This window comes from Canis lupus, chromosome 33 (genome assembly GCF_048164855.1).
Source record: "Canis lupus baileyi chromosome 33, mCanLup2.hap1, whole genome shotgun sequence".
Lineage (NCBI taxonomy): Eukaryota > Metazoa > Chordata > Mammalia > Carnivora > Canidae > Canis > Canis lupus.
Window position 1 is genome coordinate 5,756,691 of NC_132870.1, and position 27,860 is coordinate 5,784,550.

The following is a 27,860-nucleotide window of genomic DNA, read 5'->3' on the forward strand; positions in this document are numbered from 1 at the left end:
AGTGCCAATCAGAATTTTGTGGGAGAGCCTGGTAAGTTAAATTTTATGTCATCCTCTAATGTTACTTATCTCCCCAAATCCCTGATTTTGTCTCCATCATCGTCTTATTACCTTTCAACAGTCCACTTTGGATATGCCACTAATTTGTTGAAATCCTGAAATCCCTTTTGCATTTTTTGTTAGCCTGTGCAACCTCTTGGGGGCAACATGTTTACGGTCAACTATATTAAAAAGTAGTCTCTTTTAATTCATCCTCCAGAGTATCTCCTATAAATTACAAAGAAAGTCCTCTAGTAATAACATTGTGGGATTTGGGAGAATAAGTTCATCTTGAGCTTTCACAACACAATATTTAGCAGCTGCAAAGGCAAGGAAGACAAAGCTGCCAGGTCATCCCCTGGAAATCCCAAGACACATATTTTTAACATTTGCATTCTTATTTACATAAATTTGTATGCTCCATTCAAAAGACACTGACTCCAATTATGTAAAATAAAACATACAACTCCTCTTGATCTGAGAATGGATAATCACACGTTCCAGGCTTGCTTTTCTGCTGCCCAGAGTGATTTCTTTGGTGTCTCCCTCTCTGCTCCTTAAGTTTTCCTCCTTTATTCCTACCCTCTAATCATAACCATTAATTTAATGAATACTTATCACTTAGTTGTAAAATTGGAGTTAATTTCAAAATATTCTTTTTTCTGTTATGAGCTCACATTGGAATTCTTTGTTATCCAATTGGCGTTTGCATAGCAACTTTCCTTCCCCCATAGCAAGGAAACATTGGTCCTTGGTTCAGCTAGGGGTACCATAATTTGTGTGGCAGAAATTGTACCTGGGTCCAGCATGTAGTCTTTCACTCAACAGAAAGTTTCTTGATAGTGAGGAAGAGAGTTTGGATTTTGGGCAGAATAACCGTAGATTAGAATTATTCACCCAAAACACTGCATTCCATCAACCTCTGTAATTAAAGCTTGATTTTGCTTACATTTTTGGCATCATTTTCCCCTTCAGGTGAATGGAAAATGGAGCTGAATGCAAAATGAATTCATTAGAGTATTTTACAGCTAATGTATTGAACCCAGAAGCCAGAACTGTGGAGAGAAGAAAGAAAAAGAGATTCCTTAAGAGCAACCCCACTCAACCCAAGATAGTCCTGGTGTCACTGTGGAGATACCTGCCTGCTAAGTCTGCTCTACTGTGAGAGGGAGACCTTAGAATCACATAGTGAAACACCACCAAACCAAGAATGGTCATACTGCCCTTAATTTCCTTCTGCTTTCTGTAAAGCCTTGGAGAAAGTCACACCCTACCATTTTTATACTGCTGTTAGTGTTTCTGATCAAGTCTAGGAAAACACCAAAGAAACTCAGGACTGTCTATTGGGGGAAGTGAAACTTAGTCAAAGGAGACCCCTCCATCTCCAAGTTTCATTGACTTCTGACCTTAGCCTTTGAAACAGCTTCTTTCTGTCCCCATTGACAAAGTGGTGGTCTTTTTAGAACCCATATAAACAAAGTCAAAATAGGGGGTGGCTGGAGGGGACAGAAGCAGAGGCAAGGCAGCGAATTTCAGGGCAGTTGCCAAGACATTTTGTGATGTGCAGGGTGTGTTTTACTTGTTTGTTGTTTTAATCTTTGGCCAAATGATACCCTTCTCACTAGGAACTAAAGTCAGCAGATGGGAAGTATCTCACTGAACACAAAGTACAGAAACCCAGTTCCCCTGCTATGCCTGCAAAACATCAGCCTTGCTGACGGCATGAAGAAGAGGCTTCCTGCTCAGCCAGGATCTCATACCCTGTGGACAGCCACTTCAGGCGGGACTTGCCGCCAAGCTGTTACCAGGAATTGCCAAATAGGTTCATTTCCTTTTAAAAAGTGCAAGAAACTCTAGATCTTCCCACATACACCTATAAGTTGGAAACACAAGCCTTTTTTAAAAAAAAAATTTTTTTGTTTCGTTTTTTACTTGTGCTAATAGTAGCTATGTTTCATCCTAGGCTCTGGATTGTGTGTGGCCCAAAGATGCACCTGCCAAGGTACAAAGGACAAGAGGGTGGCGGGCTTCTCAGATAGACTGCAGTCCTTCTGCTGAGGTGTGCTTGGAAAGTGTCTTTGTTTTTTTTTTAATAATAAATTTATTTTTTATTGGTGTTCAATTTGCCAACATACAGAGTAACACCCAGTGCTCATCCCGTCAAGTGCCCCCCTCAGTGCCCGTCACCCATTCACCCCCATCCCACTCCCTCCTCCCCTTCCACCACCCCTAGTTCGTTTCCCAGAGTTAGGAGTCTTTATGTTCTGCGTCCCTTTCTGATATTTCCCACACATTTCTTCTCCCTTCCCTTCAATTCCCTTTCACTATTATTTATATTCCCCAAATGAATGAGAACATATAATGTTTGTCCTTCTCCGACTGACTTACTTCACTCAGCATAATACCCTCCAGTTCCATCCACGTTGAAGCAAATGGTGGGTATTTGTCCTTTCTAATGGCTGAGGAATATTCCATTGTATACATAGACCACATCTTCTTTATCCATTCCTCTTTCGATGGACACCGAGGCTCCTTCCACAGTTTGGCTATCGTGGCCATTGCTGCTATGAACATTGGGGTGCAGGTGTCCCGGCGTTTCATTGCATCTGAATCTTTGGGGTAAAACTCCAACAGTCCAATTGCTGGGTCATAGGGAAGGTCTATTTTGAACTCTTTGAGGAACCTCCACACAGTTTTCCAGAGTGGCTGCACCAGTTCACATTCCCACCAACAGTGTAAGAGGGTCTCCTTTTCTCCGCATCCTCTCCAACATTTGTGATTTCCTGCCTTGTTAATTTTCCCCATTCTCACTGGTGTGAGGTGGTATCTCACTGTGGTTTTAATTTGTATTTCCCTGATGGCAAGTGATGCAGAGCATTTTCTCATGTGCTTGTTGGCCATGTCTATGTCTTCCTCTGTGAGATTTCTGTTCATGTCTTTTGCCCATTTCATGATTAGATTGTTTGTTTCTTTGGTGTTGAGTTTAGTAAGTTCTTTATAGATCTTGGAAACTAGCCCTTTATCTGATACGTCATTTGCAAATATCTTCTCCCATCCTGTAGGGTGTCTTTTAGTTTTGTTGACTGTATCCTTTGCTGTGCAGAAGCTTCTTATCTTGATGAAGTCCCAATAGTTCATTTTTGCTTTTGTTTCGTTTGCCTTCGTGGATGTATCTTGCAAGAAGTTACTGTGGCTGAGTTCAAAAAGGGTGTGGCCTGTGTTCTTCTCTAGGATTTTGATGGACTCTTGTCTCACATTTAGATCTTTCATCCATTTTGAATTTATCTTTGTGTCTGGTGCAAGAGAGTGGTCTAGTTTCATTCTTCCGCATGTGGATGTCCCATTTTCCCAGTACCATTTATTGAAGAGACTGTCTTTCTTCCAGTGGATGGTCTTTCCTCCTTTATCGAATATTAGTTGACCATAAAGTTGAGGGTCCACTTCTGGATTCTCTATTTTGTTCCATTGATCTATGTGTCTGTTTTTGTGCCAGCACCACACTGTCTTGATGACCACAGCTTTGTAGTACAACCTGAAATCTGGCATTGTGATGCCCCCAGCTATGGTTTTCTTTTTTAAAATTCCCCTAGCTATTCGGGGTCTTTTCTGATTCCACACAAATCCTAAAATAATTTGTTCTAACTCTCTGAAGAAAGTCCATGGTATTTTGATAGGGATTGCATTAAACGTGCAAATTGCCCTGGGTAGCATTGACATTTTCACAATATTAATTCTGCCAATCCACGAGCATGGAATATTTTTCCATCTCTTTGTGTCTTCCTCAATTTCTTTCAGAAGTGTTCTATAGTTTTGAGGGTATAGATCCTTCACCTCTTTGGTTAGGTTTATTCCTAGGTATCTTATGCTTTTGGGTGCAATTGTAAATGGGATTGACTCCTTAATTTCTCTTTCTTCAGTCTCATTGTTAGTGCATAGAAATGTCACTGATTTCTGGGCATTGATTTTGTATCCTGCCACGCTGCCAAATTGCTGTATGAGTTCTAGCAATCTTGGTGTGGAGGCTTTTGGGTTTTCTATGTATAGTATCATGTCATCGGTGAAGAGGGAGAGTTTGACTTCTTCTTTGCCAATCTGAATGCCTTTCATGTCTTTTTGTTGTCTGATTGCTGAGGCTAGGACTTCCAGTACTATGTTGAATAGCAGTGGTGAGAGTGGACATCCCTGTCATGTTCCTGATCTTAGGGGAAAGGCTCCCAGTGCTTCCCCATTGAGAATGATATTAGCTGTGGACTTTTCGTAGATGGCTTTTAAGATGTTGAGGAATGTTCCTTCTATCCCTACACTCTGAAGAGTTTTGATCAGGAATGGATGCTGTATTTTGTCAAATGCTTTCTCTGCATCTACGAGAGGATCATATGGTTCTTGCTGATATGATGAATCACACTGATTGTTTTACTAGTGTTGAACCAGCCTTGTGTCCCGGGGATAAATCCTACTTGGTCATGGTGAATAATCTTCTTAATGTACTGTTGGATCCTATTAGCTAGTATCTTGTTGAGAATTTTTGCATCCATGTTCATCAGGGATATAGGTCTATAATTCTCCTTTTTGGTGGGGTCTTTGTCTGGTTTTGGAATTAAGGTGATGCTGGCCTCATAGAACGAATTTGGAAATACTCCATCTCTTTCTATCTTTCCAAACAGCTTTAGGAGAATAGGTATGGTTTCTTCTTTAAAGGTTTGATAGAATTCCCCTGGGAAGCCATCTGGCCCTGGACTTTTGTGTCTTGGGAGGTTTTGGATGACTGCTTCAATTTCCTCCCTGGTTATTGGCCTGTTCAGGTTTTCTATTTCTTCCTGTTCCAGTTTTGGTAGTTTGTGGCTTTCCAGGAATGCGTCCATTTCTTCTAGATTGCCTAATTTATTGGCGTATAGTTGTTCATAATATGTTTTTAAAATCGTTTGTATTTCCTTGGTGTTGGTAGTGATCTCTCCTTTCTCATTCATGATTTTATTAATTTGAGTCTTCTCTCTCTTCTTTTTAATAAGGCTGGCTAATGGTTTATCTATCTTATTAATTATTTCAAAGAACCAACTCCTGGTTCTATTGATCTGTTCCACAGTTCTTCTGGTCTTGATTTCATTGAGTTCTGCTCGAATCTTTATTAAATCTCTTCTTATGCTGGGTGTAGGATCTATCTGCTGTTTTTTCTCTAGCTTCTTTATGTGTAAGGTTAGCTTTTGTATTTGAGTTCTTTCCAGTTTTTGAATGGATGCTTGTATTGCAATGTATTTCCCCCTCAGGACTGCTTTTGTTGCATCCCAAAGATTTTGAACGGTCGTATCTTCATTTTCATTAGTTTCCATGAATCTTTTTAATTCTTCCTTAATTTCCTGGTTGACCCTTTCATCTTTTAGCAGGATGGTCCTTAACCTCCACGTGTTTGAGGTCCTTCCAAACTTGTTGTGATTTAGTTCTAATTTCAAGGCATTATGGTCTGAGAATATGCAGGGGACGATCCCAATTTTTTGGTATCGGTTCAGACCCGATTTGTGACCCAGTATGTGGTCTATTCTGGAGAAAGTTCCATGTGCACTTGAGAAGAATGTGTATTCAGTTGAGTTTAGATGTAAAGGTCTGTAGATATCTGTGAAATCCATCTGGTCCAGTGTATCATTTAAAGCTCTAGTTTCTTTGGAGATGTTGTGCTTAGAAGACCTATCGAGTGTAGAAAGAGCTAGATTGAAGTCACCAAGTATAAATGTATTATTATCTAAGTATGTCTTAAATTTGGTTATTAATTGATTTAAATATATGGGAGCTCCCACATTCGGGGCATATATATTGAGGATTGTTAAGTCCTCTTGTTGGATAGATCCTTTAAGTATGATTTAGTGTCCCTCTTCATCTCTCACTACAGTCTTTGGGGTAAATTTTAGTTTATCTGATATAAGGATGGCTACCCCTGCTTTCTTTTGAGGACCATTTGAATGGTAAATGGTTCTCCAACCTTTTATTTTCAGGCTGTAGGTGTCCTTCTGTCTAAAATGAGTCTCTTGTAGACACCAAATAGATGGGTCCTGCTTTTTTATCCAGTCTGAAACCCTGTGTCTTCTGATGGGGTCATTAAGCCCGTTCACGTTCAGAGTTACTATTGAGAGTTACTATTGAAAGATATGAGTTTAGTGTCATCATGATATCTATTCAGTCCTTGTTTTTGTGGATTGTCCCACTGGACTTCTTCTTAAAGGGTAATTTTAAGAGTCCCCCTTAAATTTCTTGCAGAGCTGGTTTGGAGGTCACATATTCTTTCAGTTCCTGCTTGTCTTGGAAGCTCTTTATCTCTCCTTCCATTTTGAATGAGAGCCTTGCTGGATAAAGTATTCTTGGTTGCATGTTTTTCTCATTTAGGACCCTGAATATATCCTGCCAGCCCTTTCTGGCCTGCCAGGTCTCTGTGGAGAGGTCAGCTGTTACCCTAATACTCCTCCCCATAAAAGTCAGGGATTTCTTGTCTCTTGCTGCTTTAAGGATCTTCTCTTTATCTTTGGAATTTGCAAGCTTAACTATTAAATGTCGAGGTGTTGAACGGTTTTTATTGATTTTAGGGGGGATCTCTCTATTTCCTGGATCTGAATGCTTGTTTCCCTTCCCAGATTAGGAAAGTTTTCAGCTATGATTTGTTCAAATACATATTCTGGCCCTCTGGCCCTTTGGCGCCCTCGGGAACCCTAATCAAATGTAGGTTTTTCTTCATCAGGCTGTCATTTATTTCCCTTAATCTATCCTCAGGTCTTTTAATTGTTTGTCTTTTTTCCTCAGTTTCCCTCTTTTCCATCAACTTGTCTTCTATGTCACTCACTTGTCCTTCCACCTCGTTAACCCTTGTCATTAGGACTTCTAGTTTGGATTGCATCTCATTCCATTGATTTTTATTTTCTGCCTGATTAGATCTAAATTCTGTAGTCATGAAGTCTCTTGAGTCCTTTATGCTTTTTTCTAGAGCCACCAGTAGCTTTATAATAGTGCCTCTGAATTGGCTTTCTGACATTGAATTGTAATCCAGATTTTGTAACTCTGTGGGAGAGAGGACTGTTTCTGATTCTTTCTTTTGAGGTGAGGTTTTCCTTGTAGTCATTTTGCTCAGTGCAGAGTGGCCAAAAACAAGTTGTATTGGGAAAAGGAGAAAAAGAGAGGAGAGAAAGAAGGAAAGAAAAGAGAAAAAGAAAAAAGAAAAAAGGAAAAAAGAAAAAAGAGAAGAAAAAGAGAAAGAAAAAAAAGGGTGGGGGAAGCAAACAGAAATCAAAAAGCAAGAAAAAAAAAACCACGGGGGAGTATCTTCTGATTCTGTATACTGTAAGTCCCTTGACTTCCCCTGGAACTGGTCCGTCTAGCTGGTCTTCTAGGGGAGAGGCCTGTTGTGCTGATTTTCAGGTGTGAGCACTTGGGGGAGCTGGTCTGCCCATTCCTGGTGCAGGGCTCAGTGGGGGTTGTTCACCCGGTGAGGCCCCAGGAGGAACAACCGCAGTGGCGGCGCCAGCTCTGCAGCCCTGGAGTCAGCTCCCGCAGTAACTCCAGAGCTCTCCGTCTGCAGGGCCTGGAGGCTCCAGGCGGGGCCGCTGATCTGCTCAGCTCGGGCCAGGAGCGTCCTCGCTGTCCTGGGCCCTCCCGGCCTCTGCCTATCCTGGGGGAGGCCGGATCCTGGGCTGTGTCCCGGCGCACAGTGCTCCGGGGCCTGCGCTGTTGGATTTGCGCTCCCGCCCCGCAGCCCCCTCCGTGGAGCCGCCCCCGAGCCCCCCGAGCTGCTCCGGGTCCCCCGTGCGCGCTGCAGCCCTTAGGGAGCTCGGCACACTCTCCCGGGGCGCAGGTGCCTGTTAGTGTCCCCGGGAGCCCGAGGGCATCCCCGCCCTCCTGGGTCCTGCTCCACCTCCCCGCGAGCCCCTTTCCCCCGGGAAGGTTGGTGCAGCTCCTGCTCCTCCGGGACGGGGCTCTCCTGTCCTGGGGACACTCGCCCCGGCCTCAGCCCGGCTCCTCGCGGGTCCCTCCCCCTTGGAGGCCTTTTGTTTCTTTATTTCTTTTTCCCCGTCTTCCTACCTTGATAGAAGCGCGACCTCTTCTCACTGTAGCCTTCCAGCTGTTCTCTCTTTAAATCTCAGGCCGAATTCGTAGATTTTCAGGATGACTTGAAGGTTGTCTAGGTAATTTGGTGGGGACAGGTGACTTGGGGACCCTACTCTTCCCCCATCTTGCCCCTCCCCCCGGAAAGTGTCTTTGACACCCTCACCACAGTTATGCTTCTCTTCCATCCCCTTCTCTAGCTTCTATTTCTTGGCATAGGCAAACTGAGGATGTGCTTCCTCTAAGCTTACTGTATATATTGCTTTTCATTTATTCATTCATTCATTCATTCAATTCATTTGCATAATTTGCTGAGTGCTGGGATACAGAGTGAACAAAATAGGTAAAAATAAAAACTTGCTGCCGTGGATTTATGTTAAATTATTTAATCTGATGACTATCCTGTGAGGCAGATATTATTTTGATACCCTTTCTACAGGTGACCTGGTCAAAGTCACACAGCAAGTGAATAACAGCTGGTATTTGAACCCAGGCAACCTGGCTCTAGAGAGCACACACTTACCCAACAGACTCTTCAGGTTTAGAACAGTAGCAGTTCAGGTAAAACCTATAATCTCTCTTCTAGAATCAAAGTCTTTTACTCCTCAAGATAGTTTAAATAACAAGTGTGTTGGAAAAAACGGGAGTATTGTGGCTGGATTTCACACTAACATGTTGAAGGTACCAGAATATGCCACCCCCAAATATACCAGTTTGGTGTAAGAATTATTTTGAGCTGAGGACAATTGAGAAACAGCGGACTTGCAGGAAAAGCACTCTGCTCCCATTCCCCCATCACTTTCTAACAGCAGGGCAGAAATTTCCCTTTCTAAAGATTATGTAAATTTGTAAATGTGTCTTCCTCTCCCATACCAGTAAGAAGATGACTATTAGTCACCAGACATGATTTTTGTCAACGGAAAATGCACCAACTTGAGTCTCCATAACAAACTTAATAAATAACCATACCACTCATTAATGTCCCAAAGTCTATGGCGAGAAGCCCAAACCCCTCTTCCTTTCTCTTGTCGCTTCTCCACATTTTATTGCTTTTTGTTAAAATAGTGTAAGCCTTGAATAAAACTTCTTTGGGTTCTCACTTCTTTTCTATGAAGGTCTCTTTATTCATAGTAATAAATATTTTCTCTTGTTTGTCTTTTTTTTTCAGTTTAATTTGCATAACCCCAGGTTCTGAACCTAAGAGACTAGAGAAAAAAAGGTTTTCAGTGTTTTTTTGTACCTCCTCTACCATGTAAATTACTAAAAGTAACCTCTTTCTTTCTAACAAGTTCTGATACAGGAAGATAAGTTCAAGGGCTCAGAAACCAGGACATTGAAAGGAGTGGGGAGGATATCACCAGGGTTGGAGTAGAGGTAGCAGCTGAAGCACAGGCATCTCTGCTGAGCATCTCTCAGTTCAACATTTTGCCAAGGGCAAGGGCATAGTAGGGCCAATTGAAAAGTTCAAAATTTGTATTTTATCAGCCCCTTTTATGAGATTGGCTTGATTATTTCACCCACATAGCTCAAGAGAAAAAGAAATACAGCCATCAGGTTCAAATAATACTGTTCAGTAAGAAATGGAGTCATTCTTACTTTGCCAATTGGCTTCTCAATCAGAGGGCTTGTAAAGCAGACTGGAGTTATGCTGCTGTACATCGGAAGTTTCCATTGCTGTTCCTGCAAGAAAGGAAACACAGAGAGCAGGGGGGAGAGAGAGGGAGAGAGATTTCAGGGACTTGGTTGGCTTTTCTGCTGTCTAGAACCATTTTCCAGTTGTTCACAATAGTGCCTCAAGCACTTAAACATTGTCACTTGAAATATCTGAGTCAGCATTTTTGCATAAGAATCTTCGGTGTGCAGTCTGTGCACACTCAGTTAACCTTGCTCAAGGACATATTACGAAACTATTTATGACATTTTGAAGAATTCATGCACACAAGTTGACATAAATGCAAAATATTTTCAGCCTCATCTGTTAAGATATCTCCCTAGAACATAAATCAAATGGTATGAAACTTTTTAAAACAAAAATAACTTTACTGCTATACTGCTGTGTAAAAACACTTACCACAAGTAAACTTCCAGTTTTCAGATCTTTAATTCCATGTGGGATAATGTCTATAGTTCTCTAACTGCTTTCAAAATGCACCAAATGGGACTCCTTTTTATTTTTTCTGCCTGAACTCCCACTCTGTCCCACAATCTGACCTAAAACCCACCGATGTGAGTCGATGTGTTTTCCTTAAACAGACTCCATCCTGAGCCTTTTTCATACTGTTTATGGATTCTAAAATATCCTTTCCTCAGCATCTGCATATGATTTCCTACCTGTCCTGTTAAGCCCAGCTCAGATTCTCTAAAAACCACTTCACTATTTTTCTCCACTTCTTCTCTTTCTGTCTTTAAATTTTTTAATTCCAGTATAGTTAACATACAGTGTTACATTAGTTTCAGGTGTACAGTATAGTGACTCAACAATTCTATACATTATTCAGTGCTCATCACAGTAAGTGAACTCTTAATTCCCTTCATTCATTTTACCCTCTGCCCTGCACCTCTTCTCTGGTGACCATCAGTTTGTTCTCTAGAGATAAGAGTCTGTTTTTTGGTTTGTCTCTTTTCTTCTTTGTTCATTTGTTTTGTTTCTTAAATTCTACATATTAGTTAAATCATATGGTATTTGCCTTTCTCTGACTGACTTATTTCACTTAGCATAATACCCTCTAGACCCATCCATGTCAGTGCAAATGGCAAGATTTCATTCTCTTTTATGGATGAGTAATACTCCATTATATATATGTGTGTGTGTGTGTGTGTGCGTGTGTGTGTATGTGTGTGTACAACTTCATCTATTCATCTACTTATGGAGACTTGGGTTGCTTCCATATCTCGGCTATTGTAAATAATGCTGCAATAAATATAGGGATGCATATGCATCCTTTTCAAGTTATCCAGTAGTGTCGATTACTGGATCATATGGTAATTCTATTTCTAATTTTTTGAGGAGCCTCCATACAGTTTCTCTGACTGGCTGCACCAGTTTGCACTCCAACAGTGCGTGAAGGTTTCCTCTTCCCCACATCCTTGCTGACACTTTTTGTTTCTTTTGTTTTGATTTTAGGCATTCTGACAGGTGTGAGATGATATCTCATTGTGGTGTTGATTTACATTTCCCTGATGATGAGTGATGTTGAGCAATATTTTCATGTGTCTGTCGGCCAACTCGATGTCTTCCTTGGAGAAATGTCTGTTCATTTCTTCTGCCCATTTTTAGTCAGATTATTTGTTCTCTGGTGTTGAGTTTTAGAAGTTCTTTATATATTTTAGATACTAATCTTTTATTGGATATGTCATTTGCAAATATTTTCTTCCACTCTATAGGTTGTCTTTTAGTTTTGATGGTTTTCTTTGCTGTGCAGAAGCTTTTTGTTTTGATGTAGTCCCAACAGCTTATTTTTGCTTTTGTTTCCCTTGCCTCAGGAGACATATCTAGCAAAAAGTTGCTATGGCTGATGTTGAAAAAGTTACTGCCTGTGCTCTCTTCTAGGATTTTTATGATTTCGGGTCTCATGTTGGGTCTTTAATCCACTTTGAGTTTGTTTTTGTGTATGGTGTAAGAAAGTGGTCCGGTTTCATTTTTTGCATGTAGCTGTCGAATTGTCCCAATACGATTTGTTGAAAAGACTTTTTTCCATTGCATGTTATTGCCTCCTTTGTTGAAGATTAGTTGACCATATAATCATGGGTTTATTTTTGGGGTCTCTATTCTGTTCTATTGATCTAAGTATCTATTTTCGTGTCAGTACCATACTGTTTTGATTACTACAGCTTTGTAATATAACTCAAAGTCCAGAATTGTAATGCCTCCAGCTTTTCTTTTCTTTTCCAAGATTGCTTTAGTTATTTGGGGTCTTTTGTGGTTCCATACAAATTTAGGATTATTTGTTCTCGTCCTATGAAAAATGCTTTTGGTATTTTGATAGAGATTGCATTAAATCTGTAGACTGTATCTTCCTCTACTTCTGACTACAGTCAAAATAAATTTCTCTCTACCACAGAGTCCATGTACTATTATTAGAGTGCTTGTCACAATCTGCTGGGAATGTGAACTACTAAGGATAAGATTCATGTCATAGTTATCTTTGTATCCATCATGGTTTAGCACAGGTCTTATATATGGCTGTGGTCTGAATAAATGTTTATGTCCCTGCAAAAGTCCATATATTGAGATCTTAATCTCTAAGGGATGGTATTAGGATATGGGGCCTTTGGGGACTGATTGGGTCACGAAGGTAGAGCCTTCATAAATGGGATTAGTGTCCTTATAAAAGAGACCCAAGAGAGTTTCTTTGTTGTGTGAAAATACAATGAGAAGTCTACAACCCAGAAAAAGGCCCTCAGCCAACAGTGCTGGAGCCCTGATCTCAGATGTTAGCCTCCAGAACTGTGAGATACAAATTTCTGTTGTTTATAAGACACCAAGTCTATGGTATTTCGTCATTGCAGCCAGTACAGATGAAGACATGCTGTTGGTGCTTTCTATTAGAGTAATCTTTCTTTTTGCCAGCTGAATCTTTTTCTTTATGTAGTCACTAATTTCCAAAGCACCCTCCAGATCCAGCTCTCTCGAACTCCCAGCTCTCATTCCTATAACACACATTTTTCACTCTCTTTTCACTCTTTTTAGAGGAGACATAAAGAGGGTTATATTGAAGAAAAAAACTTAACTGTAAGTACCAATAACCCCATAAAATAAAAATGATCTTTAAAAATTCATTAGCAGGTATTGATCCATCCCTACCTCCTGCTGTCCATTAATTGGCCATTTTTCTTGAATGGAAGGAAGATTTTTCAGTGGTCTTAGCAAAGGATACAGTATGGCTCTCTGGAATCTCTACCCCTGCTGTTACTAATTATCTCACCCTGGGCAAATTGCTTGTTTCAGGGTGGCCCTGCCTGTGAATGTGGTTTGCATTATTTACACACATCTCACAGGGTATTTTGAGACTAATTGTGAAGATACCTGTGACCTAGAAAGGTGAAGCATAATTCCTGGGGAAGAAGCCCTGCAGTTTACCCTTAGAAGAAGTCATTTAAATCTCTGCTCTCTTCCCTGGGTCAGAAAACAGGGGTTATGGTTGGATTCCAAGGGATGTGGATTTCCGTCCTTTAGGGGTTAACCTGAGACCAGCAAGCAACTCACTTCACAGGTCATATTCCAGCCATCAAAGTTTAATTACTATCAAACCCTGCTGGCTCAGGTTGCAGCCATATTAGTGAATTCATGAATGAAATTTCCAAAGGATCCCGTTACCAAACCCCACCTCCCAAAGATAATAATAGCACCAGGGGAAAGGCCAAAATATATCTACTTGAGACTACAACTTTTTTTTTTTTTAAGTGAAAATAACTGACTCAGTGCTGATGATCAGGACTTATGATTCTGTTTCGAGGAAGTCAATCTGCAGATACAATAGATGAATCTGAAGAACTCTGCCCTTCACTCTGATGCTGGTTCAGTTGCTATGGTAACGTATAACTAGTTTTGTTAGGTTGTGCAGCCTGATTTTCTTTAGACTAAAGATTCCCTTGATAACGTTTGCACTGGGTACAGTTAACACCAAAACAACCCATCAGTTGCAAAACATAGGTTTCTTACCTACATATTATTGGTTTGGTGGGAAAATATGTGATGATTCTGGACCATACATACAAGAGAATTTCTGAAATCATGGGTTCATACACAAAACAGAGTAGTGATGGATATACAGTTATTATTAACTAATGTCTCCCTTTTTCTATATCCCTTCCTCATTTCAGGATTTCTCATGGGTTTTTGTTGTTGTTTGGGTGGTTGAGTGGCCGAGTGGCTGGGTGGCTGGCATAGCTGCTGTTCCACATCGAACTCACCATTTGCTAAATGTGGGGACAGGGATGCTGAGAATGGACTTGGACAAAGTAAAATAACAGAGTTCGAGAAAAGTTGTCGAAGCCTCAGACAGCTCTCTGCAAAAGAGGGCAATTACTGCCCTTCGTCTTCTTTATATAATAACTGCACCCCTGAGAAGCTACAGAATTGCTCAGAGATCTCCACAGGAAAGATACGTTGTGTTTTTGTTCTAAGACTAAATTCCTAAAGGGAGACAAAAGAAATGGTTAAGGACTTGAACTGTAATTACAACCTTCAGTGTTTATCCTGGTGACTGAAATATAAGAGCAGCTCCTGGTGCTAAAGGACAGAAATAATCTAGGATTTCAAAGAAGGATGCAGGAATCACTTAAGTTAGCTGCTTAAACAGTAGGATCAGTCCAGATAGCATCTATTTAAGGGTACATTGCTGGGCAGCTCAAATGAACCTAATAACCCTGAAGGAAAGAATGTGTCCTCCCTAAGAAGTCTTGATTCTATATGTGTTCTGTTTTGAGATGGAAGCAGAACTTAATTTAAAGATCACCATGCCTCTCTGCAGCCTTACCCTGTCACCATTATTTATCTGGAGTAAATATAACTTAGAGTACTTTTAAAGAACCGCCAACATGGCACTTTAGTTGCTTCTCACAAAAGTCATGAGTTGTTTCTGGGACCTAGGATATCGAAGGACTGTGATATTGCAAACATTAAGTGGGAACTCGGGAAGGAAAAAGTTCCAGGAAGAGTATATGATATAGGTCACCACCATTGCTCTGGCCCCTGTTTTCTCTGGCCTCTCAATCTGATGGTTGAGACTGACCAACAGAGATTCGGGTTCACCCCACCCACCCCAGCTGGAGTTCCTTCCTTGCAAGGGTCAAGCACACAGATGCAGAGGTGAGGTGGCCTTGGGAAGGGAGGAGGACTGGGTGGAGGGTCATTAAATGTTGACTCACTTAGACTTAGCTAGACTTCCTCCTTTTTTCCACACTCCAATACAATTTTAGTGAACTTAAGTAAACTGTGCATACTGCTAAGTTTTCCTATTTCCTTTTGGGTCATTATCACAGACCTACACCAGCTCTAGCATATGAAAATCCCCTCCCTTCAGAACTTGCAGGCATAGAATTACAGGGAAGAACTGTACACAGGCAGTCCAATTTTTAAGTTTTCTGGACAGAATTCCGTTAGAGGCTGCCCTGCTTATACATTCTTTTTTTTTTTTTTTTTTGCTTATACATTCTTTAGTACCTCCCTCAGTACTCATTTCCCTTAAATGCTCTGCTAAATTTTTGCATTTAAATTTCCATTTCTTGGATGTTTCACATGCTGATTTTTAAAATGTCCCTTGTGCTTCTTCCTTCCTTTTCTATTTTTTATGCATCTTCAGTAGCACTGGTACCTACCACAGGGCTACCATTACAAAGAACATTAAAACAAGTGCTCTTGAGACACTCAACAACATTAGTGATACTCCTGGAAGAAAGAAGCACTTTCCCTTTACCATATGCTTGTGTCTACAAGTTTCCTGCCAGCCTTTAGCCAAATACATGCATATTTAGCTATAACACCACTTTGCATCATACTCTTATGCATTTTTTACTTATCACATTACTTATTTTCTGTGTTGTTACAGTTTTTGGACTTGCAATATTTAGTGACTACATAATGTTCCATCAACAAAGTAGAGTATAATGTATTTGATATCTTGGTAGGTATTTTCTTATTTCCATTTTTCCCTCTACATTTTTTGGAAATTTAAAAAACAGTGTATTGAATCAATTCACATAACCTACAATTCACCCATTTAAAGTGCACAATTCCATATTTTTTAGTATACACACAGAATTGTACAGCCACCACCACAATGGAATTGTGGCAGTCATTCAGCATCCCTCCTTTGCTCTCCTCTAGGCAACCTAGGCAACCTCCTTACCTAGGCAACCACTAGTCTACTATCTATCTCTATATTTTCGCCTATTCTGGACATATTATATAAATGGAATCATATAATATGTGGTCTTTCATGACTTCCACTAAGCATAATATTTTCAAAATTCACCCATATTGTAGCATGTATCACTACTTCATCTTTTTATTGCCAAACATATTCCATTGAATGGATATACCAAATTTATCTATTCATCCATGAGTTGTTTCTACTTTGTGGCTATTATGAATAAAACATCTATGAACACTGACGTCCAAGTTTTTGTGTGGGATGTATCTTCTTATTTCTCTTGATTATACAAACAGGGATGGAAATACGAGATCATAATGTAACTCTATGTTTTACTCTTTGAGGAACAACCAAACTATTTTTTCCTGTAATTAATACCTAAATATATATTTTTTGTCTTTTGAATCATTTCTTCAGAATATATTTCTAGGAGTAGGGTTCCTGAGCCAGAGATATAGACATTTTTATGGCTTTTATTCTATACTATTCAATTATTGTTTTTCAAAAGTATTAGACTGGCTTAGACAACTACAAGTCATATTTATCATGTATGTATGCATGTATATACACACACCTACAACTCTTTTTTTCTATACAGCAAACTTATGAGAAAGATGCAACAAATTAACAACATATTTATAGATGAAGACACTAAGGCCCACGGGGGGTTAGTAACTGTCAGATGACCAACCAAAGCAATGCAACACCCCTTTTATGAGCCACATTGGCTTCAAGTGTCTGTACCCAGTATGTCCCTGGTTACAATGAGTAATTGCTGACTAGGTCTCTATCCTGTAATTTCTTCAGCTTGTGACACAGTGAAACAATAGCGTAGAGTCAGAAGCACGAGATCGAATTCTAGCTCCGTAACTTGTTAGCTTTGAGATCTTGAGCAGGCTATTGAATCATAAGCTTCAGTTTCTCCAAACATAAAACAAGAAGAATACCTATGCCATAGGCTTCCCTGGAGGATTTAAATTAAAATTTGGCTCAAAGAAATACATAAAAAGTGCCAATATTATTTTTCATGTGAATATCAAATGTCTTATTTTATTCTTTCTTGATGTCCTTTCAGAGTGAAATATCAGCTATCTATGTATCTCTACTATGATTTAATAGATTTTCTCCTCTTTGTGTTCAATGAATTATCCTCTGAGTATTGTAACTTAGCTCTGTGCTAAGTTTATAAGAATTTTTGTATGGAAATATTAATAAGTAATATAAAGGTTTATAAAGTCTTCAATAAAAATGATAACAATTATAGATTATTACAATTATAAAATCTATAAATACAATAGAAGAACTACAGCACAAGTTTATTAAATAAGTTTAAATAGGTATATTTATTTTTTAGCTTTAAAAATATTCAAAAGTTTACATTATAAATCATAATTATAAATTTTAAATTTATTAAGATTCTATAAAATTAAAGTGTATAAAATAAGCAAAAATTTAAAAAGGTAATCAATTATGAGTTAATAAAATAAGCATAGGCTCATAAAAGTAAATGCTTATAAAATAAATATGTGTCCAGCTCTACGGACCTTGTAAATAAGATAACAATGTTATAGTGTAAAAAACCCTGGGGTCCTATTGTGAAGATTCAAATTTGAGAACAACTGTTACACTTCCTTGATGTGTGGCCTCTTTGGGGTTCTATTTCTTCAGCAATAAGAAGTATAATATATAATTCGTATTTTTTAAAAAAAGATCCCCATAAGACAATGTATTTGAAAACAATCAGCACTACCAAAAAATTATACATCTCTGGAATTTCAAAAGATGTGACAGTTACACCAGCCAATGGCCCACTTACTTGTAGGATATGAACTCTAAATTCTCTAGGAGTTCAGAAAAGATAGGAAGGAAAATGAAAATAGGAAGTCATCTATTCAAATATGAGAAAACATCGCGAAGAAGAAATAGTTCTCCCAGTTCCCATATGTCACTCATGGTCAGCTTCATACCCAAAATGATCCCAGAAGTTTAGTTTCTGAGAGATCCAAATCTAAAGTGATCACCATGGAACTTTCAACAGGAGGGAGGGAGGAAGCCAGGGATGCTATAACCTGCATCTCTGCAGATGGGCTGCTTAGAGACTGGCAGTAAATTTGGGTAAAGTTATCAATGGGTAGGGGGCATCTTAAAGGCTGAATTGTGTCCTCCCAAAATTCATATGTTGAAGTCCTAACTCCTAGTACCTCAGAATGTGATTGTATGTGGAGCTAGGGTGTTTTAAAGGGGTGATTAAATATTTTAAATGATGTCATTATGGTGGGCCCCAACCCAAATGACTCTGGCCCTTACTAGAAGAAGGAATAAACATACACACATAGAAGGAAGATCATGAGAAGTCACAGGGAGAAGGTGGTCATCTCAAGCCAAGGAAAAAAGTCTCAGGAGAAATGAACTCTGCTAACATCTTGACCTTAAACTTCTAGCCTCCAGAACTATGAGAAAATAAATTGTTTAAGCCACTCAGTCTGTGGTACTTGGTTATGGCAGCCGTAGAAAACTAACACAAGGCATCTTAGCAAAAAAGACAATAAATATTAGGGGGAAGGGCTTTCAGGACAGAAATCTTTTGGGGACTTTCAGGTAGTCAGTGTAGGAAAAGTTTCCAAATGAATTGGGAGAAAGGGTTCTTCAGTAACCGGCAATAAAGCAGATGCAGAAATTTGGATGGGTAGTGTTCTGTATATTAGTATTGAGTATGCCCTGAGGGTCCTCAGGTAAATAAGAGGCTGTCTTACCCTCAAGGATATCACCCAAGTCTAATGAGGGAGAGATGTAAACAAATAATATTCTAAAGGAGCAGTGCATATTAAGGATAGAGGAGGAAGAGCATCCAGCCCAGCCAAGAGAGCAGCTCCTATGGCCAGGAGGCTTCTGGGAGGAGCTGGTACAGGACCTGAGTACAGGAGGTCATCACAGAAGTCAGGTAGACAAAGGAGTAGGGACAGGGAGGGGGCGGAGGGTGTGGGGATATGAAAAGAGGTTTACGGTGTTTCAAGAAAAGGAAATATCATGAGGGCAAGAGGTATGGAATAAAAACAAATGGCTTTTTATGTGAGCCACAAATAAGTTGAAGCTGTTGGATCTTATGGAGTGAGGCAGGGGTGGTTAAGAGATGGCACAGGGAAGGTAGGCAGAAAGCCCAGGATTCTTTCACAACAATGTTTGAATCGGTTTCTTGGCCAGCAGACAGGAGCACACAGTTGAGAGGAGGAAAGATTCTTAACCATTCAAGCTGCTATTGGAACAAATCAGGAAAGATAGGCTAATGCCTGAAAATCTGGACTAGCAGAGTAGCAGAAGGGCTAGACAGTGGAGAGACTTAAGAAAGGGTTTGGAATTAAAATGATCAGAACTTAAACATTTCTTGGACGTGAAGATTGAGCTAGGAAGAATTAAATGCCGTTTTCTAGTGAATGAGAGAATAGAGACAAGGAGTACACACTCCTGATAGGACTCTAAGAGAGAGAATGACATAGTAAGCGTGCCGGTGAGGCACATGGAGGGTCCGTGGGCTGGCATCAGTGTATGCCTTAGGCACCAAACCATGCAAAGAGCACTCACCACTTTGGAGTTCTGATTTTAAACGTATCATTATTTGATGTAAATTTGGTACTACATTTTGGCACTAACCTGTCTTCTGGTCTCAGCTTGAACTTCCTTGTGCAGTCAACATTTTCTGCTTCCTCCCATGCAAACATTTGGCTTATTTATTCCCTGTTCTTTCTCAGACCTTTGCCTCCCCTTCTCATAGACACTGCCTCCACCAGCCACTAGCCATGGAACTATGGGCAAATTGCTTCACCCTTCAAACCTTATACTTCCTTGCACAGAAAATGAGGATAAAGACGATGTCCATCACAAGTTCATTGTATACATTAAGTAAAAACAACAACCACAACAAAAACACAGGGTTCCACAGGAGCACGAGGAAAGAAGTTCTATTCCAGCCCTGATGCTGGAGATGGGTGAGGTTTAGGGAACTCAAGAAATCTTCACACAAGTGGTAACCTCACTTCTACTTTCACTCATAAATATCTCTTCCTTGACCTTGTGGAAGATTCTCCACTCTTCTTCTCCTCAGATCTGCTCTCCACACTATCTAAGACTGAGAAGTCTTTTTAAGAATGAATGGAAGTGTGATCCCCTGCTCTACTGCCTTCCCCCTTAAACCAAACACTCCAGAAGTTTTCTACTGCGCTTGGATGCAAACTAAAATTTTATCTTGGCCTACAAGGCCCTTCCCAGTCAAACTTCCTCCTACCTCTCCTAACTCATATTGACCCTTTCTTCCTTTTGGTGTCTTGAATGTCAGGTTCTCTTCTGCCACAGGATGTTTGATTATGCTCTTCTTTCCTCTGGAAGAACTCTCCCTGTTCCCTGCATCCCACTCAACCTCCTCATTTCACTTTCTAAGTCACTCCAATCCTCCCCTCAGTGTGCAGCTCAACTGTTATTTCCACTGGGTTATACTTTCTTCTTTCTGTGTTCTTATCCCATACAGCATTTCCTCCTTGGCAGAGGTTACCAAAATTGTTATTGATTTGGGCATTTTCTGTACCTATCTGTATATGCCTTTTAATAAAAAAGCACATATTATTTGGGCTGTAGGTAGTATTTTCACCATAGCATCTGTGCTGTAGACTCCTTCTGTAAATATGTTCACCACATCACTAATTATCTAAAAGTCAATTTTGCCATAAAAGATAAAAAAATAACTGGTTGACTGATTTGATTTCTCTGTGGATGCAGTACTCCCCTTTTTATGTTATATAAGTCTTAACCCTGATAATGATCTATAGGGTAGGGCAGAGTTTTGAACCCACAATTCCCACAGAATTTAGGAATATCTATCAGTGGACATGTGACAATATGCCAAGAACAAACAGTGTAGATGGCTTTCAAAATATAATACAAAAAAAAAAAAAAGTAAAGAAAACCCAACACAATACAAAGTTTAGTGACAAATATGCACTCCAGTGTTTGGAAACTGATACCTCTCTTAATTAATGAAGAAATTTCAGTGAAAAAAATAAAAGATACTAACCAAGACAAATTATTTTTTTTAATAATAAATTTATTTTTTATTGGTGTTCAATTTGCCAACATACAGAATAACAGTGCTCATCCTGTCAAGTGCCCCCCTCAGTGCCCATCACCCATTCACCCCCACCCCCCGCCCTCCTCCCCTTCCACCACCCCTAGTTTGTTTCCCAGAGTTAGGAGTCTTCATGTTCTGTCTCCCATTCTGATATTTCCTACCCATTTCTTCTCCCTTCCCCTCTATTCCCTTTCACTATTATTTATATTCCCCAAATGAATGAGAACATATAATGTTTGTCCTTCTCCGATTGACTTATTTCACTCAGCATAACACCCTCCAGTTCCACCCACGTTGAAGCAAATGGTGGGTATTTGTCGTTTCTAATGGCTGAGGAATATTCCATTGTATACATAAACCACATCTTCTTTATCCATTCATCTTTCGATGGACACCGAGGCTCCTTCCACAGTTTGGCTATTGTGGCCATTGCTGCTATATACATCGGGATGCAGCTGCGCCGGCATTTCATTGCATCTGTATCTTTGGGGTAAACCCCAACAGTGCAATTGCTGGGTCGTAGGGCAGGTCTATTCTTAACTACCAAGACAAATTATCAAGCAAAAACCTCCGCAAATGTATACTTCTATGAACGAAAGACTTTGAAGGTAAGTATTTAGATAAAATCCACAAAATAAAATCAATTATTTGTGGAAGACTGCCATAATCTATACATTTTAAATGTATTCAAATATTTCATATTTTACAGTAAAGTCTTTCTAATTTTGTTACTCATTTTTCATGTTTCATTATGTCCTTTTGAATGAATGTCCATCTCATTTTTCATGATTTTATCTTATACACCAAAATTATCTTATGGCCAATTAGTGATTCAGTGAAAATGACTGATGAAAATGCTTGAGGCAAATGTGCTTATGGCAAAAATACTGGACATGTATTATTTGCTTCCACTCCCCATGACTAAGCGCCCCCCAAGGTCAAGGCTTTCTCTATTCTTATCCATCACTGTGTCCCACAACTCTAGCACAGCACCTGGCATATCAACAAATACTTATTGAGGAAATAAATGAATAGGAAAATGAACAAATTGATTAATTCCTAACATAATTCTTAGAAAAGAGGTAAGAGAAGAATAGGTAAAGAAAACAGGGTAGAGTTTTCCAGGAAGTAGGATAGTACACATAGAAAGATTAGAGAGCAAATGTATTTAAATATTTGCACATTGTTTGAAGGGTGTTAGGATACCTCAGAGGCTGGAGAGGTGGGCAGGGCCAAACCACTAAGGACATTGATTATCGTGAAGATGTGAAAAATCCAGTAAAATATTTTAGGCGAGGAGCACCCAGATTGGCTATATGCTCCATAAAAATCACTTCGGTGTCATGGTAAAGAACATATTAGAGTGTGAATCTGGAGGCCCAGAGGTCAGGCAGGATCCTGGGAGCTAAAACAGACAGTGACATTTCAGGATATAGAGAAGAAACTGGATTTGAAAGAATCAGTCTATCACTCTCATCAGAGCTAATTGTTGAACAATATTAAAAGTTTTTTTTTATATGACTTGGTTCTTTGTGCTTAGTGAATGCCCTCACTCTATCTTGTAAATATATCCTGGTGCTGAGTTAGTATTTTATTTTTGTGTTCCTCAATTAAAGAAGAAGAGAGTGAAGGTGCTCCTGGAGTGTGGGTAGGGAATGAGAAAGAAAAGGCATCAATCAAAGGTATAAAAACCTGTGCATTTGTTTGGGGATGCTGAGTCTCACTTTAACTTTTAAACTAAGGGAAAAATTGTGTCCAGGTGATGTGAATAAATCATCAAGATATAAGTAAATTATAGTAGATACCCTTCTGAGTGGCATTTTGGCAACAACTTACCTTCACTATAGTTTCACTATAACATTCAGGGCCAGCTCCATGGGTGTGTGACCTCCACAACAGTACAAAACTCAATGCTTACAAGAGCCCCATTCTGTTATTGCCATCCTAAAATTCTTAATAATTTTATCTTTAAACATTATTTTGTAAGTGAAATCTGAGGGGAGGAGGGAGGATACCCATGCATAGAGGAGATGCACACAGTGTGTATGTCTGCAGCTCCTTGCCATCTCATTTACATATAGTGTTAGCAATGTCCCATGAGCATAAAATGCCAGTGAAACCACAATGGGTGGGATTTCAGAGAGACTTCGTGCAAGTTCAAGGTCTAAGTGTGTTATGTCCATAACTGAGTAAAGAGAAGCTGAGAGTCCTGACAGACCATGCTTTCCATTTGGACTTGAACTCGCTTCAAATATAACATGAAAGCAATAGAAACATGAACAACTAAGGAATCCTGTCATATCCTTTACTCTCCCTTAAGCCAATCATTCAGGCTAAAAATAATTATATACAAAGAAAGGAAAAGATGGGGCAATCCATAGTTCTTTCTCCTTAGAGTCCTTCCTGACTCCACCATAAGCCAGACGTCAAAGTGTTGGTAGAATACGTATGTATCAAGAAGTGGAATAAAAATAAATTAATTAAATTAAATTTTAAAAATGTCTTTAAAATAAGAAGTGGAATAAAAACACTTGAGTAAATTGTGCAATGTGTCCACTGTTCTGGTGAGAATATAATACAAATGCTTATACAAGCTACACATTCACTTCAGTGAGTCTGCATACAGGTTAAATGCTCTTATATTTACAAAGTTGACAATGCACAATGTAGATATAAATGATAAAATCCATGCTAATAATTTAATATTTCCTTACTTAGAATGACAACAAAGAGCAAATAAAAAAACATCATGACCAACTAAGAGAGAGAGAGAGACACTGCAGAAGAAAGGAAAACACTTTATATTTTAGTACATTTAATGGCATTTGATTTTCCTGTTTTTTTGAACCAAAGATCCTGCATTTCCATTTTACTGAGAGCACTGCAATTAATGACGCCAGGAGCCCTCCTAAAAGTTTAAACACCAGGTACTAAAGTAGCATTGCAATGTACTGAAGTAGCAACAAGATAATGACCAATGACCTGATGCAAACAGTTAAAAAAATAGCTAATAAAATTCAATTGTATTTAAAAAACTAATGTGTCTATGTAATCTACCACAGTATGCATGGTCTGATAGGTGAAATCTACACTTAGGCAAATTTATCTTGATATAATGTTAGAAGACTATGATAAACTGTACTTTTTTGTGTGTGTGTGATAAATTGTACTTGAGATACATTCCAGTGCTTTGCTCATATCAGGAGTTCAGGTAAAATACAAGTGACAAAGAGTCAAATTGCATTCCAAAATCTCTAAAATTGATTTGTCCCCAAATATATGAACCTCATCTGGTTCAGGCACCTCTAGATACTCTTAAACTATAGGCTCAAACTAAACTTTGAATTCTGAAGCCATGTAGACAAAATTTCTGTTTTCAAAAATTAAATCAATTAATATAAATTTTATGTAATACTAAAGTAATAAAGAATGAAAATATCCATGCATCCTTTATACTCAAATACAACTTCTAAGGAAAAGGAAATAAGCCTTTGTCCTTATACTTTCAAGCTTTTCTCTGTTCCCCAAGCAGATGTATTTTGACTATACTCATATGTTTTGTATAGTGACTCTTGGATTCATTTTTCAGATCTGGACATAGTAAAGTAAAAGATGTACAGCAATAAAATTCCCAACAATTAACTAGTCATCCTAAAATTTTCTTATGCTACTAGAAAATAAAGGTCTATTGGTAATTCAATCCCAGGTCTCCAGGATCATACCCTGGGCTGAAGGCTGCGCTAAACCGCTTAGCCATTGGGCTACCCCCTACTTGACATTTGTATGACAGGAACTATGATAAGTAAAACCCTGTGAAGTAACTATGATTAATATGCAGAGCAAGAAATCAGTTTATTTATTTTATCAATTTAATAAATTGATATAAATTGGTTAAGATAATCTATATATAATGACAAAGCAGGATTTAAACACAAGGTTGTCTGGCCTCCGAAAGCTATATTGTTCACCAATATGCCACACGAAAAAGGCATTGAAAAGAATTGATTAATTTAGAACAAGTATTTAGAACAGATTCTGTTAACTCTAAATAACATTAAACAGCAACAGCCATCTTCCAAAGTTCTTTATTTTTCCCAGTATCTGTGTAGACCACCATAGGCAAGATGGTGGGTATGTCATGGAAAAGATGGAACACTCCATGGAATGGAGAGCATGACAAATCATTTGCCAATATTCTTCAGTTACTAGCAGCTACTGATGCTGCATTGCAACTCTGGTAAACAGCGAGTCTTAAGTAATAAAAATAACTGATATTCATACAATCTTTGTGCCCTAAAACTTTATAGATCTGAACACTGCTAGGCACAAGGAGTGATAGGTTTCTTCACCATCTACATCCAAGTGTTTCTTTAAAATTAGTGAGTTTTTCAGGATAAGTACAGAGTGGAAAAGGAATATAATTTTTTTCTGTTTTATTTCATTTTATTTTTATAGGTAAATATTAAATTTGAATCAACTTATCAGAATATGAACTGATTTAATCATTTTTACAGCTTTATAAGGCTGATATGTTTTGGGTGGTTGGTTGGTCTTGTTGCTATTGCTGTGTTGATGGTAGTTTTTTGATGTTTGATTGGCCGAAAGTGTTACTAATGCATGGCTCCTGATAAAGGCTTCAAGAACATTTTATCAAAATAAAGTGTATTCCTTCCTTGGGTGGGATTTCCCTCAATTTTCTTTTTAAATTTCTATTATTTTTTTTATTTTTAAAAATTTCTATTATTTTAAAACATTGATAACACTTCAGAAAATTTTCAAGTTGAATAGATTTGGTACATACTAGGGGCATTTCTTCATATAATGCAGCTGCAGTTATAAAATCAAGTCACATCAAAAGGCAACATTGGAATCCACTTAGAAATCAGTAGTAACAATCAGCCCCAAGGAAAATACTTCCGTTAGCCCAACAGAGAAGGGTAGAGTAAGGCAATAAGAAGAGTTGAAATATTTTCTTTTGGCTGCTTATTTAATTACATTGTTTCCTGAACCAACTCTGTTTTCAACGCTTCTCTCTAAAAATTACTATTGAACAGACAGTTACAGTATCATCTGCTGCCTGCTGCTTATAATTGACAAGTGATTGCTAGATGCAAATTGTGTAATTAATCAGCCTTGAAGAAAAGTGAAAACTGTGTCCTCCATCCAAATGCAAAGCTAGTTTTTTGGTGTTAGTCTGGTCTATTTTTGAAGCATGGGCTGATGTGAGCACATGCATACCAGCTGCTACTCCCATCGGGGCCACTTCAGCCTTCACAACGTGGGCAGCTGACTCCGTCATACATTACACCAGGTGGGCCTGAACATCTTCATGTACTTCATCTTCAGTCATATTCAAGGGCAGGGAAATGCCTTTCCATTGTTAGGGAAAGGCAGCCTTTTCTAGCAAAGAGCAGACGCAGCAGATGCTAAGCCCAACTGTGCATTACACATAAAACCCAGTAATAGTATTCAAATAACACTCTTTTTCCAATCCTCAACACTCTGAATGGACAGTTTATTCTTTCTGAGTGTTTCCATCATTTCATTTAATAATCATAAAAAAAGATGATTCTGAACCATGAAAATGTACTTGACAGTTAAAGACAGATCGGGGTAGAATTAAGCTCTTGATAGAGAACAATCCATGTAGGTTCTGAATTAAAAAAAAAAAATCCATCTAAGAAACTCAGAGGATGAATCACCATTGCTTGTTTGGAAACGGATATTTAGGTGCTTCACTGACAACCAGGTGTTTAGTTTCTTTGAGTGACCCTGCCAATAATTCCTTATTCCCCTTATTTTAATGGATTTTCATTACTTAAAGTCTTATGGAAAGTTAAAAATACAGATAAACCTAACAACACAGACACTATGTTCTTCTTAACATTCTCTTTTTAACTTCAGGATTTCTCCTCTAATATTAGTGTATGTATACAAATAGTAAAACCAAAACAAACAAACAAACAAACAAACAATAGAAGCAATAACAAAAATCTGATGCACCTCAATCCATCATTACCTTTGGTGTATATCTGGACTCTAGTTGAGCTGGCATGATAAGAATTAAGAACTTTTAGCCACGGTAACTTCTTGCAAGATACATCCATGAAGGCAAAAGAAACAAAAGCAAAAAATGAACTATTGGGACTTCATCAAGATAAGAAGCTTCTGCACAGCAAAGGATACAGTCAACAAAACTAAAAGACAACCTACAGAATGGGAGAAGATATTTGCAAATGACCTATCAGATAAAGGGCTAGTTTCCAAGATCTATAAAGAACTTATTAAACTCAACACCAAAGAAACAAACAATCCAATCATGAAATGGGCAAAAGACATGAAAAGAAATCTCACAGAGGAAGACATAGACACGGCCAACAAGCACATGAGAAAACGCTCTGCATCACTTGCCATCAGGGAAATACAAATCAAAACCACAATGAGATCCCACCTCACACCAGTGAGAATGGGGAAAATTAACAAGGCAGGAAACCACAAATGTTGGAGAGGATGCGGAGAAAAGGGAACCCTCTTACACTGTTGGTGGGAATGTGAACTGGTGCAGCCACTCTGGAAAACTGTGTGGAGGTTCCTCAAAGAGTTAAAAATAGACCTGCCCTACGACCCAGCAATTGCACTGTTGGGGATTTACCCCAAAGATACAGATGCAATGAAACGCCGGGACACCTGCACCCCGATGTTTCTAGCAGCAATGTCCACAAAAGCCAAACTGTGGAAGGAGCCTCGGTGTC

At 38.9% G+C, this 27,860-nt stretch overlaps 1 protein-coding gene across 20 annotated transcripts in view; it reads right to left on the reverse strand.

Annotated features, from left to right (window-relative positions):
- Window positions 1-27,860, reverse strand: part of RASGEF1B (RasGEF domain family member 1B) — a 545,064-nt gene that overhangs the window by 157,004 nt on the left and 360,200 nt on the right. For 12 of the 20 annotated variants that reach the window (XM_072809882.1, XM_072809877.1, XM_072809888.1 and 9 more), the window contains 3 exons: window positions 9,715-9,798; window positions 8,095-8,194; window positions 1,001-7,684 (listed from right to left, as the gene is read on the reverse strand). In XM_072809882.1, the coding sequence (XP_072665983.1) occupies window positions 2,371-4,146 (1,776 nt within the window). In that variant the 5' untranslated portion in view covers window positions 4,147-7,684; window positions 8,095-8,194; window positions 9,715-9,798 and the 3' untranslated portion in view covers window positions 1,001-2,370. Of the gene's footprint in view, window positions 1-1,000; window positions 7,685-8,094; window positions 8,195-9,714; window positions 9,799-27,860 lie in introns of those variants that run through there. The other 8 variants (XM_072809891.1, XM_072809893.1, XM_072809892.1 and 5 more) reach the window with 1 other exon arrangement.